At 35.7% G+C, this 14,108-nt stretch overlaps 1 protein-coding gene across 4 annotated transcripts; it reads left to right on the top strand.

Moving 5' to 3' along the window:
* Window positions 1-137: 137 nt before the first annotated feature.
* On the top strand, window positions 138-12,809 carry mrj (DnaJ heat shock protein family (Hsp40) member B6 mrj). 4 transcript variants are annotated; one of them, XM_074087908.1, is made up of 7 exons: window positions 138-673; window positions 2,529-2,626; window positions 3,141-3,250; window positions 3,641-3,778; window positions 5,782-5,964; window positions 6,714-6,969; window positions 10,391-12,809. In XM_074087908.1, exons 2-7 carry the CDS (start codon window positions 2,562-2,564, stop codon window positions 10,488-10,490), a joined length of 852 nt encoding a protein of 283 aa, XP_073944009.1. In that variant the 5' UTR covers window positions 138-673; window positions 2,529-2,561; the 3' UTR covers window positions 10,491-12,809. The 4 variants fall into 4 exon arrangements, with proteins under 4 accessions (XP_073944009.1, XP_073944012.1, XP_073944011.1 ...); XM_074087910.1 differs by lacking the exon at window positions 138-673 and adding an exon at window positions 710-730; XM_074087909.1 differs by lacking the exon at window positions 138-673 and adding an exon at window positions 1,663-1,755.
* The last annotated feature ends 1,299 nt before the right edge of the window (window positions 12,810-14,108 follow it).

Here is a 14,108-nt window from a genome sequence, read left to right as displayed (position 1 = left end):
TACTCGAAGTTCGTGTCGTGCGGTCCCTCTGTCACTTATACTATTTAATATGAGAGCGAGAGGGATGGTACGATACGAACTTCGAGTTTCGTAGTAGCCCTGCTGAAACGTAACTTCGTTTCGTTTCGTTTTCGGTGTTTGTTGTATCAGTCCGGTCAGTCGGAGACTCGGAGTCAGACAGTCAGACAGCCAGTCCGGCGGACGGAAGTTAACGTGCGTTTTGATTGTGTTAAGTCTTTTTAACACAGCTAGGCGCGGTTACAAAAACGACACCTCTGCCTACGCTTTGTCATTGTTTTACAACTAAGAAGTACCGAAATAAATTTTGTATCGATTTTACGTGCGATCAATGCCGTGCCGTCAATAATGTTAGAGGGGATATATTGAAATGTAATAGTGTAGTAACTGTACAGTAGTAGTGTTATTGTTATTTGATCGAGCACAAGTGTCATTGGGAAAAATCAGTCATCCGTTTCTAGCCGTGTGTCGAGCACAATCGCGAGTGTCATCCTATGTTCGTTACTCAAAAGGACTGTTAACCTCTATGAAACGTGTTAAGTGATAATAAGGGTGAAAATTCTAGATCGTGAAGTGAGGTGAAAAAAATATCGTGCTGTGCAGTATCCGTGGTTGGCACCTATTTACTCACCAGAACAGCCAATGTTATTTTAAGGTTTGTACCTATTTCTATTACATCTAGGAACTGGGATCGAAATCAACGTTCACCCAGGTATTTATTTTTTATCTTATTACGAAACAGGTGTGTAAAGAAAAGTTATTTCAATGTGTCATATTAGTGTTACAACGTAATATTAGTACCACCATGTGTAGGTAGGCAAGTTGCATTGCAGTGTCTGGGTAGGCAAGCGAATCATATTCACACGACGCGTTGTAAATAGATAAATACTGCTAGAGATGTTCACTTATTGTTATTGTGTTGAATATATAAAATAGCTGATGTGCCACAGCGTAATAACATACACACTATGATGAATTATTTTGATAATTTCTGTTTCTGTCTACATTCCAAGGTCATGCTAACAAAGCTACAGCTGTCTTTTAAACTTGGCTTGCAGTAAATGATAGCTAGTAGTGTTACCATTATTCACTGTAAAGTAAAAATATATTTAATTTAATTGTCGTTTTTATAGGGTGCTTATCTTTAAAGTATCAAAATATATAAAACGAAAAATTCTTATATTTTTACTTCTTACACAAAAGTGTACTAAATATCTTTTGTAATGTAAGGATTTTACTTATGAATAAATGTTGGATGTGTATTGTGAGAAAATAATAAGCAAGAAACCTTTGTTAAGCACATAAATTATTATACAAAAGATTATTAATGAGGTGAGAGAGAGCTTATATTGGAACTTAACCATGTCAATTCAATCTTAAATTGACATGAAGTCAGGAAGCCAATTTTGCTGCCCTACTGTATGTATAAGCAAGCTGTACATTTTAAGTAGGCTTTTGATTATGCTAATCTTTAGAATCTTTGCTTTGTTAAATAATAAAATCTTCATTCATACAATATTGTTCCTAACATTGAAGCTGTCCAAGCTTTAATCTATGGTTTTAGTTAAGGTAATATAGAAAATAATGACATCTGGCACAATAGTCAAATTGACAGTAATTGTTTAATTTTGCTGCCTTTAGTAGACATCAAAAATTAAACAAAAAATTTATGCAATAACTATATATCAATATCACCCCAGATTTACTATTATTCATTCCAAATATTTGTTTTCAAAGGTATGTAGTCAATTTTATTATAGCTTCCAGTATGCTTGTAATATTAGAAATTCTAAAAGTTAATCATTGATAAATTAGGGTGACACTTTTTCTGGGCCCGGATAATACCAGGATGGAAATACCGACCCTCTTTTTCATGTACACACCCATAGAAGCTCCTATCAGTTTCTATGGGTGTGTACACAAATAACAGGGCCGGTATTTCCATGTTGGTGTTATCCGGGCCGGGAAAGAGTGTCACCTATAAATTATGATCCCATTAATGTATAGATTTTATAGTTCTTTTCAATAAATATTCTTATGCTCGGCTCTCTGTCAAGAGAGAAACTTACTTAGGGGTAAAAATTGGGAGGGCTGTTTGATTTTAGGGGTGCCAAGAAATGACAAATAATTAAACTGCATAAATGAGCAGGTACAGTCCATGTCATAAATAAGTGATAATTTCTGTACTTTGTTGCTTTCAGTCGTTACATAATTCTGTATGGCTTTTCAAACATGATGTTAAAGTGACAAGGTACAAAAGTGTTCACTTATTTATGACATTGACTGTACCAACCAAGTAATAAATAAATCTTCTACTAATCCCTAACAATGTATTTCTTCAGAAATTAAAATATTCACAGAAATTTTGAGTATCTGATTTGGCTGTCAGTTTTATTTCATTAAATAGTACACATTAATTCCCTTGCCACTCTGCCACTCCATTAACCTTACTTATGATAATGCCATCTGATTATTTAGAGGATGTTTTATGGTAAAACTGCTCATTCCAGGTCTCACAAAAGTCCCTGTGAGGAGATCCAGAGATGGTGGACTACTACAGGGTTTTGGGTGTTACTCGGGTCGCCACAGACGCTGAAATAAAGAAAGCGTAAGTAAAAATATTTGTGATATTATTTCTCATTAACTTGCAATGAATTCTCATTTGGTGATCTTCTATGCAAGTAGGTACCTTATATCTATCATGTAACATTTTCCAAGTAAGCCTTGGGAGATTGTTGTTACAATATGAAAACAAACCAACTTTGTAATACTTTGTATATATGGTACAGTCATCAGCAGAAGTGGATGAGCAGTTACAGTGCTCAAAATGATCTATACACTTATTACCTTGGCAGTAAAGTCGTGTGTAGTGTATTTTGAGCACTGTAACTGCTCATCCACTTCTGTTGCTGACTGTACACTTGTAACAGTCTAAAGTGCAAACAAAAGTATTAAGAAACCTATAAAATGCACAGACTTAAACTGTGAAAGTTGAAGAGTGTTTTATTTATCAGAGTCTTATTTTACTAATGATCAATCAACAATAATTAAAAGGTTCCATTGTGCAGTGTAAGTTTTACTTCCTACTTACTTATCATTTGTTTGTTCTATTGTAATTATAGGTACAGGAAATTAGCCTTGAAATGGCATCCCGATAAAAACCCAGACAATGCAGATGAGGCCAACCGAAAGTTCAAAGAAATATCCGAAGCCTATGAAGTTTTATCAGATGGTAAGCATTAGGTTTCCAAATAAGCTTTTGAGTAAATACTGCAAGATAACCATTCTACTACTCCAATCCAAACCAAGCCTCCAAGCATTTATTGGCTAGTTAGAAGTAACTTTTTGTTATGACTAGCAAAAAGGTCAACTTGCTACTTATGCAAGATGCTGTTGATGTTATTGTATATGAATGATTCTTGGTATTTAGGCAGGTACATTGTTAATGTAGATATGGTTCTATTGGTGGTGTATCTGTCACCTGAATGTTTAAGTTTTCCTTTGTATTGTTAAAGACTCCAGGGTCTCCAGGTAATTCAGGTCATCGGAGTTATTTGAGGTTTTACACAGAGAAACCGTGCATGATGTTGATTGTAAAAGATGTTGTTTTATTGTTGGGTAGAAAACAAGCGGAAAATGTATGACGCACGGGGATCCAGTCACCACAGTCACAGATATCAAAGCAAGAATGGAGTCAATGGTCATCGGCATTTTAGCTTCAAGGGGTTTTTCGGAGATACGCCATTTCATCGTTTCTTTGGTAGATTCCCCTGTCTTTTAGGACTGGTTTTGTGATTATTGTAGACCATTTTACTTATAGATAAGTTATGAATATTATCATACATAGAAAACATCACTAGAGGCCTGGCCGTAACTATCCTAAGATTAGATGTAAACACACCGCAAACTAATTATTAAATGCACTAAAGTAGATGTCAAGCAATTTCTGTGATAATATTCATAACTCATTACTGCTACTTAACTTAAAACAACATAACCTTTGTAAATACTAAACATAAAATGTATGATTTCATGTAATCAATAACAAGTCTAATTTTGTGTATTTATTGATTTAGATATAGGTATAAAAGTAAATAAATTGAATTTTTTAGTATAAAAAAAAATTAACAGATTTTGTGACCATGTGAGTAATGCTGATAAAGCTGATCTCAGTTTTCAAAACAGTACTACTCCAAAGCATGTACCATAGTTGCTACAGATTGTATTTTTGTGTGAACTATCACTATCATATAACCTAATGTGTGGCTCTAACAAAATAATAATAACATATAGAGTATTGCCAGGTCCAAAACATAAACCATCGACTTAATTAAGTTATGCAAGTTGCAAACGGGTTTTCTCAGAGGTATTATTAGTATTATGTTAGCAATAACGCTAACTGAATAGGTATGATTTTAAGGATGGCTCAAGTGTCTTGAATAACTAAGTCGCCATCGTCTGCCAGGATGCATAGAATGAAAGGCAGCAAACAGCATGTTATACAATAAGCCGGAAAACTTCCGCTGCACTCCTTTATCAATTTAAGTTTTTAATATGATACCTGCCATTCCTACTAAAAGAATTCACAAATTTAATTCAAAAGAAGGCAATGTAAGTGACAAAATAAACATAAAAATTGGCAATATTCCAATAGCCTTTCTGACTGTTATGTATTTTTAAATTATATTCAATGTAAATATAAATAGGTAGGTACAACCTATATACCTAATCCACTTTGCTTATTAGTTCAACATGCTTAGATTGATAATAATTGGTAGACTGGGCAGCTCCCTTTTCGGTATTGTAGGTTTAACATTAATTAACGTTTTAGTCTAACAGTGATTTAATATATTACAAACGGGCATGTAAGGGAGTAAGGGACCTAAGCACACTTTATATTTACAATTAAACTACTGGTAATTGAATAAATAGCAATTTAGAACAGCTGATTTAATTTATATTAATAATTAATAAATACTTCCTACAGTCAGTTTTATGTTTATCTGAATATGAACTTGAATTAGACGCTTTGTGTTGTGTGACCAGATGTTCAATATTGACACACTTAGATTTTTTAGATATATACAAGATACAATATACATATTTATTATGTGTATTGGATTTTTTAGATATATACAAGATATATACTAGTGATGTAACGAATGTCATTTTTTGAACATTCGCGAATGCGAATGCGAATATTCAGTTTTTCGTTCTGGCGCCAAATTGTCTATGGCAGTCTCATTCGAACGAAGTGCGTTCCGTTTGTATTTTGTTCCGAGAATTACCGAGTTTAACCAAATGATTAAGTGAATACTGATAATGTGATTACAAGGTTGTTATTTTTTTTGTATAAAAACATAAGTAATTAATGTATTTTGATTTTATTACCTACTATTATTTAATAATTGTATTTTTTTCTGATATTTATGTTCGCAAAACATTCGCAGAAATTTTGCGAATGCGAATATGCAAAAATATGCAAATATTCGCGAATGCGAATGCGAATATTCGTTACATCACTAATATATACATATGTAAAAAATAAAAACAAAACAGATTCAAGCTGTTTTTAGGCTTTCTCATTGCTATAAGATTTCAAGTTCTTGTGTAAAAGTGGCGTAGATATCATTCTAATCGACTTTTACATCGCGGTTCACTAAACAGCATAACTTGAACTTATTACTAGTCCAACTGGACCCTTATACTTTCCTACTTGTTTAGTATCGTTTTTCTAAACCGGTTTGCTTTATATGTTTACAGAAAGGAAGAGGCGGGTGTATGACCAATATGGAAAAGAAGGCCTGAACAACTCCAGAGGCCGGCGCTCGGCTGCAGACGACGACTACGAATTCGGTTATGCCAGCTTCCCGTTCACATTCCGAGATCCAGAAGACGTTTTTAGAGAGTTCTTTGGAGGCTCGCCTTTCGGCGACTTGTTTGCAGGTATGTGTGTGTGTAATAAATAGTATCTCTCTGTACCTGCTTACGATCGAAATAGATATAAATAGATATGTTCGGTCAGTATTAAAATTACTTGAAGGGTTTCTTCCGCAACAAGGTCTTGGCATACGACTAGATTGCGGGTAGATAAGACGAACATCTCTAATCAAATTCGAAGATCATAATCGTGAGCTTGATGAATTCTGGATTTCTTAAATCAGCACTTGTTATTTCTGTAATCGTAATCTAAGGTTACTATACTTACTACTTAATAAGTTAATTGTTTTTTATATTGCTGTAAATAACGGCATTCAATACATACAAGACATCACTTCGCCGTTACTTCATCTGAGCACCTATGGTATTTTGTAGGGGCGCTTTCACGTATAGGCGTTTTTGTCGCGCGGCTGTAGCGCTTCTAAGTCGCGCTGCTGTAGCGCGACTCGCATCCATACATACGGGCGCTCCGAGCTAGCGGTGGCAGATAGTGTGAAGCGCGACTGTCGCTAGCGACGGCGTCGCCGCGCTACAGCCGCTGTAATGTGAAGGGATTCGCTGTGCCGCGCTTCAGTAGCGCGACAAAAACGCCTATACATATGTGAAAGCGCTCTAAACGTCTCGAGTATGCTGTTAAAGCTGCTTGGGGCAAACAATTAGAAACCTTACCTGACTGGTGTTATTCAAAGTCAAGGGTCAATGAGTATGTATCGTCGTCGTTGCCGAATAATTTAACAGACTTGTTCTGATTCCAGAAATAAACGGACATGGGCACCATCACAGACACGGTCGCAGGAGCCACCACCCGAGTACTTCGCTCACCTCCTCTCTGTTCAGTCCCTTCGGTATGGCCGGCCTCGACGACATCTTCGCGCGCCACGCGGCCAACGGCAATGCGTTCACTTCCTTCTCGACGTTCAACAGCTCGCTGGCAGGCCAGGGCAGCGGGAATATGAGAAGCACCACTACAACCACACGAGTTATCAATGGGAAGAAGATAACTACCAAGAAGTAAGTTTCAAACTCCATCGCTTTTGTTAGTTGATACTTGATCTAATGGAGTGCCGTAGTGCTTAGCGACGCCAATTATTAGCGATCAAAAGTATTTTGACTCCAACAAAAGTGTCGATATTATGTTAATCATATTAGTTATTCCTACTTATTTGTTGCTAAAATAATTTATGGCTTAAAACCTCCTCGAACCAAGTAAAAATTTTAATTTCTTTTAGTAATATTAAAACACTGGCCTCAAAATTTTACATTTCACTGGTTCAAAAATATTTTGACAAGTATATTATTTCCATTTTATATAGAAACTAAGCGTGCATGTCAAAAATATTTCATGAATAAATATCAGTAGGCTGCTTGTAACTTTAACTTGTAATTTTAACATAAATATTCATGTTTCCAATGTTAAACAACGCCTGAAAGAGCAAGGATTATTTGGCCGACGCCCGTCTAAAAAGCCACATATTTCGGGAAAGAATAAAACGGCGAGACTAGCGTTCGCAATTCGTCCCAAGTCGTGGACAAGTACTGATTGGTCAAAAATTTTATGGAGTGACGAGAGTAAGTTTAATTTAATGGCGTCGGATGGCATTAAGTACGTGCGACGTCCGCACAATATACGACACGACGTACAGTCACCAGCACCAATATCTGACACAACAAGCGTGCATAAATATCTGATACGACTCTATTTCTAGGGCCGGAAGGACGTGTCAGATATTTCTCCACGCGCCGCTGTGGCAGATATTAATGCTGGTGAATGTACGATACCAAGTACCAATAGTCAAGCATGGTGGTGGCAATGTGATTGGTTTGGGGGATGCTTTTCTCGCCACGGAGTCGGGCCCCCTCGTAAGAATTGATAGGACAATGGACCGATTTGTGTACGAAAATATACTCCATACACACATGACAATAATAATAACAATAAAAGCCTTTATTCATTAATCTTACACTTAACATTTTCTTACATATTAAGTTTTACTGGATACCGGTTCCGAGAAGAATCAGTGAAGTGTTCAGCGCTCATGGTGGCCAAAAGTAGAAATAGTTCTGGCTCTGTCATCTGTCATACTCATATGAATCTGTCATTAACAAAGCAATTTGTATAGACTTTAATTACCTAATTTTAGTAATAGATGTTTATGTTATGATGCGAGCTTGAATTATTGAACACTCTCCCTGTTTTGTTCTTAATTCCTCTACGTCTCGGACATGTCCTGCAACAATTTTCCTTATGAAACGGTTTGTGTTTGAAATTTTATATTGAGTGATACTCACAAAACCGACCTTCAAAATGATACTCATTTTGATCTGAAAACGATATTTAATTTATTACTAGCGTAAAAGTACAACTAAACATGAAGTAAAAACGAAAATAAAACACACCTATTGAATAAATTGTACTTACCTCATTTAATTTTAATTACCAAAAATGAATTCAATACCTTTTGTCCACCCAAATCACGGTATCACAGTAATTTTGTATTATAAACTAATACGTTATAGATTTGATTTTTGTCACAATGTCGCGATGAAATTTTAAAACGTCAGAGCATCAGAGCCATGAAAGTTGCGGACGCTAGGTGGCGTTGATGTCGTGCACAGAGCCAATAACGGCTAAGTTTGCTTGAGAATTATTAGTAGTTTAAGAGTAAATAGCAGTCTAAGGTATAAAATATACCTAAACTTGGAAGATTCAGTATAAAATACGAAATCTTTAGAAAATATTACTTAATTTTTTCGTAATGGCTACGGAACCCTATTTTGGGTGTGTCCGACACGTTCTTGGCCGGTTTTTATGTAGAAGTATATGTGTAGTATGGTTGACGATGTCCATTGACGAGGTATGTATTCTGTTCGTAAAATTTCATTGAACAGATCTGTGATGACTGTGATAGTGGTTATAGTTTTGACTGATGTCCCTATTATCTATGATGTCTATTATGTTGGATATGCTGTCTGCTTTACCTCTTTTTTGTGTATTTATTGCTTTTGTAACTTCTTCTCGCGTTATATTTGAAATCTCTTCCTCTTCTTCATTCTTGCAGATAGTCGGTTTGTTTGGTTTGGATTGTTTTTCCTCTTCACTATATAGCTCGCGGTAGTAATCTGTTGCGATATTTAGTATTTCGATCCTATTTGTCTTGTTTCTTTTAGTTCCTCGGTGTGTCATTTTATTAATCCACTAATTTCATAAAGTGGATTAATAACACACATTATACCTTATGCTAAAGAAACCACCACCACCACCACCTCGCCACCTCGTTGGGTTTTTCAGCACGATAATGACCCCAAATATAAATCCAAACGTACCCAGGCGTTCTTAAAGCGTAAAAAGTAAAGGTTTTTGAATGGCTGAGTCAAAGCAGATCTAAATCCCATTGAACACTTGTGGGAAGAGCTGGATCGCAGAGTACGATGCAGAAATTATTCTAACAAGGAGGCTTTTTTTCAAGCACTTAAGTCAGAGTGGGCCAACATACCTTATGAACGCATACAGAAGTTAGTCGACTCTATGCCAGGTGGATGTGCTGCTGTAAGGAAGGCTAGGGGCTTTGCAACCAAGTATTAAGCAAATAGTTCAATTTAACAAATCACCAGCTCGGCAAGGTCAATAGATTTTAAATGTAAAAATATATTTGAGCGGCCTGAACTGAATAGTTAAAGTTTTTCATTCATGTACGTTGTTTTTTTGTAGTAATGATAAGTGGAAAAGCAAGAAGCATAGGCTATTACGGTATTAATCAAAATGAAAAAAGATTATCATTTGTCAAAATACTTTTGATCGCTAACTGTAACTATGATAAATTCTAAATATAAAAAATATAATAATAATCACCAATGAAAGATGAAATAATAATTACGTAACGTCTCGTTAAAGTCTAGTACGCCCAAGTGACAACTTACTACTTTCTCTTGTGCACGAACAGTGTTGTAAATTATTCTTGTTAAAAATTATTGTGGAACTTGAGTTAAAACTTCCATGTCTATGGTACACTGCTTTCAAACTGTGCGAGAAAGGGGAATTGGACAGGAAAATATGCAAAAAGCGACGAAAGGAAAGCAGGGATGGTGAAGGAACGGGTCGCAAGCAAAATATTGCGTATCTCGACAAAATAATAGAACTAAACAAGTAAAGCACGCGAAAGCATGGCTACTGCCGAAAAATCTCACTTGAAGGCTCCTCGCCTACTGTGGACAGGATCTTAGGGCATCAGCAACGGGCACCGTTGGCTCGAAGTCTTCAGCTCCTCCGGAATAATTGTGAACTCTCACCTCTGTTGTCACACTTAGCCTTCAGATCTTTGAGAGTGACTAGTGCCTACCAGTATATGCAAGCTAAATTGTACTGATTTGCCAAACTTAATTTTTGTCTTAAATATTACAGCACAGTTCCCTAATTATTTATTTCTGTTTCCAGGGTGACAGAGAACGGGCGGGAGACTGTTATGTCTTACGAAAACGGTGTCCTGAAAGCAAAGACTGTCAATGGTGTACCTCAATCACTAACCTACAGTTAAATATGAATTCTAATTCGATAAAACCAAACATGATCCAAATGACAACTATACTCATGATGTTAAGCGAGTTACATGTTCCATCTTTGTTTTGCTTTGTTTAGGAATATTTGGGCGAATTGTAAATTTGCAGTGGTGATAAATAATATCTAAAACTTACTTAATACTAGATTAATGATTAACGCCCTTACCATTATTTCAAAATGGGGCAAAATCATAATTGTTTAAATTGTTTTTGCACCAATTAGTGGTAAATTGACGTGGTCTGAATAGTAAGAGTAGTTCAATTCATGCTCGCTCATCACGTTTGTGTTCTGTAAATCGTCGCACGCGCGCTTTTGCTGATCTCGACGTGTTTTTTTTAGTAATTATTAAGCAATGATTGGGTGTCCCTTACTATGACGATACCCTAAACTGCTAGTGTTTCAAAAGACTCGTGGCTTTTTTTGAAGGCTTGCTTCGTTTCTTGACGCCTACAAGTCTAAATGTCTAAAACGCTCTTTAGACTTGAGCATAATCGTATTGAACCGCCGTTTCCCTTGTGTTACGAAAATGTTAGGATAATATCCATGAACTAAAACCATTAAAATTCTGCGACTACGCACCAAACCATATGTGGCGGTCGAGATTGATATTTTTAGTTGATGGAAATATTATTAGTTGATTATCGTACACAAGAGACACGCCAGTTGAAATGTTTCAGAGCCCCACTCAAAAAGCTCTTAGCAAGCGTTTCGTTCAGCCCAGCTCAAACTACAAGGCTATAAATTTTGGGCTAAAAAGCTCGACTCTTTTAGGACACTACTAATTGCTGCCAATTTTAAACTTATTTTAGCTTAGTAGTTATAGTCATTTAATAATTTGTTTCTGCAACGTTCTAGTATGTTGAGGAAACCATAATTGAAATGTACCTAATATTTACGGTGGGTCAATAGGTGTACAACCTTATTCATAAACTATATATATTTTTTAAGCTTCTGTTAATTTAATCGTATGTAGTTTCGTCTATCTGGTACTTTCAGGCTTGTCTTTCCCAGACAGGCAAAATATTTTTTTCTCTATAAAAGGTTTATGAATAAAGGGGCAAGTTGTTACGATTTTTTTACCAACTATTGATAGATTTGGTCTAAACATAAAGGACCCACCGTTTTTTAAAAATCTGATAATAATTAACCAGTATATACAATAATAGTTTAGCAAGCAGGTCAACTATGACTTCTCGGCCTCTGTCATTAATGAAAGAGCTTTAAAAACCTGATATTTAGTCTGATAGCGGGGACCAGGCAATGCTACCGATGTCGGCCGCTAAGTCGATCTTACTAACTTACTAGGTAGCTAGCTTTAGTTGGTCAAGTCCCGTTGAAAACGAATTTTACGATTTCGACATTCATGCATTTAATGAGTAATAAAAAAGATGATTGAAGGACACTAAAGAACTTGCGGAGACCTGGCCTCATTTTGAAATGTATCATTCCTTTCTGTGTGTTTTTCACGTTATTGTTATGATTATGATATTCAAGCCAAAAAAAAAAACGCTTTTTTTAAGTTATGATACACTGTTTTCGCGTAAATTTTCTGAAATTCGGCACCCGATTTGGCTCCCTGATTAAATGGCGGGCGAAGGGCTGTACCATTAGCCAAATAAGTGGTCTGTAATTTTTTAAATTAGTTTCTATCATATAAATATGTCGCTATAGTCGAACTTTCAAGTTGACAGACACGTATTGGTATTATTGTTTTATGACATGCAAACGATTATCAACTTTAGGGTGGTAGACGACATATTTGGCTGATGGTACTAAAATCTTTCAAATGTAAATTGCAAACTAGTCAGACAGCAAAAAAAAATTTTTTATATTGGGTACATTCGATAAATCAGTGCAGGCCTTTTAGTAATAATACTTTGGTTTTGCTTTATAGACCGTTCATGTTATATCTATGTATACCAAATGAAAGATCAGCAAACGCCCTTCATAAAATGTTAAATCTTCAAGAAATCATTAAATACATTATAGGTTAGTCCTGTACTTAATTTAACACTGTGCTTTTGATTTCCAAATAAAAAATGTGACTTAGTTATACCTTACAAGCTCGTAAGGGTAGTAAAAACATCAGCGCTTTACAAGGAAGTCAGCCTCTTCTCTAGTAGTGCCATTTTGATTAATCCTTTAAAAGTCGAGATCAAAGAACTAGGATAATTGTAAATAATATGATTAGTCTCATTAGTAGAACAGACTTTGAAATGATCTCGTTTCTCATTTAAATTGTCAACAACTGTGAGCACTGCGAGGGAAATGGATAAATAAAAATACTTTAATACTATTTGTGTTTAATTAACTTATAGTTGAATTGTTTTGTAGACATCGAATATAAGGAGTGAGACCAATTAAAATTATTTTACTAAATCTGGTGGTTCTCAAACTTTTTTGGGGACGGAACCCTTTTGGTAAACTAAATATTTGTCGACAGTTAAATTTAAAGGAGTATCTTTTTTTATTATGGATTTGTATATTTGGAGTTCACGCAAAAAGCTTCGCGGAGCCCCTGGTCACACTTTGAGAATGGCTGTACAGACGGCCGACTATACATATACTTTACATATACATCAGCCCAGTCTAGGGGCTAACTAAACACGACCGTACTGTCTACTGTCATACCCTGTAGGACACTGCGCCGTGTGAACCCAGCTTAAGTGCTTATTCGTTAATGAGCACCTAGACTAGACAACCGATGTATGATCCCACAAATCGCGACTGACAAACAAGTGTTATATTGTTTTCATTTTGCGTACTGTCTTTTTCTAAACTTCTTCTTCTTCAAATCAAAACAAAACAAACAAACAATTCTTCTTTCTGCTGGCATAACGCTTTTCCGTATACAAAACTTTATAATCGCCTGTCTTTATGAACAGAATTTCCATAATCCGCGATTAGTAGACCTCCACGAATATGATTTTGTGTAAATTTTATTTTTTAATTAATCAGAAACCGCATCCGGTATTAAATAAATTTATAAGGAAAAATACCCACCAACAGAATATAAATTCTTTACAGCACCCGATGGAAAAGAACTAAACACTGGAGATAGGTAAATCTCAAAAGAAATATTCCGTATGTCTAACTGGACACAAAACTGCCTTCATTTTTTTTTGATAAACATTTGTTTGTCTTGGCCTTTTTACGTTCATATCATAAGTTTAGATTTAATAACCAAAAAATCTTTGAATACATTTTTTTTGTTCCTTTTGAAAAATAATGGAACGTTTCCATAGAGCTTGTAGTAAATTTTCCTGTCTTCAGCACTTAAAGAGTACTTTTTGCGCCTCTATTGTTTCAACTATAATTAATTACGTTGTACAGGCATTATAATACGAATTTCAATACATATTAGAACTTCGTATCGTGCTGTCCCGCTCACGCTAATATTATTTAATTGGAGAATGAGACGGACGGTACGATGCGAACTACAAATATTGGAATAGCCCTCCCCCCTCTCCCAGTTTGTGAGGCGGCATCCGAAGAGACACCCTAATGCCCCCAACGATATTCAATCACATCAACGTCATTTTCACCCTAGGTGACCCTAGATACTTTCTCCGATCCAAAGTATCTAACTCTTTTA

The sequence above is a fragment of the Choristoneura fumiferana genome, chromosome 5 (assembly GCF_025370935.1).
Source record: "Choristoneura fumiferana chromosome 5, NRCan_CFum_1, whole genome shotgun sequence".
NCBI classification, from domain to species: domain Eukaryota; kingdom Metazoa; phylum Arthropoda; class Insecta; order Lepidoptera; family Tortricidae; genus Choristoneura; species Choristoneura fumiferana.
Note: the sequence above shows the minus strand (reverse complement) of the source record. Positions and strands in the feature narration are given on the sequence as shown.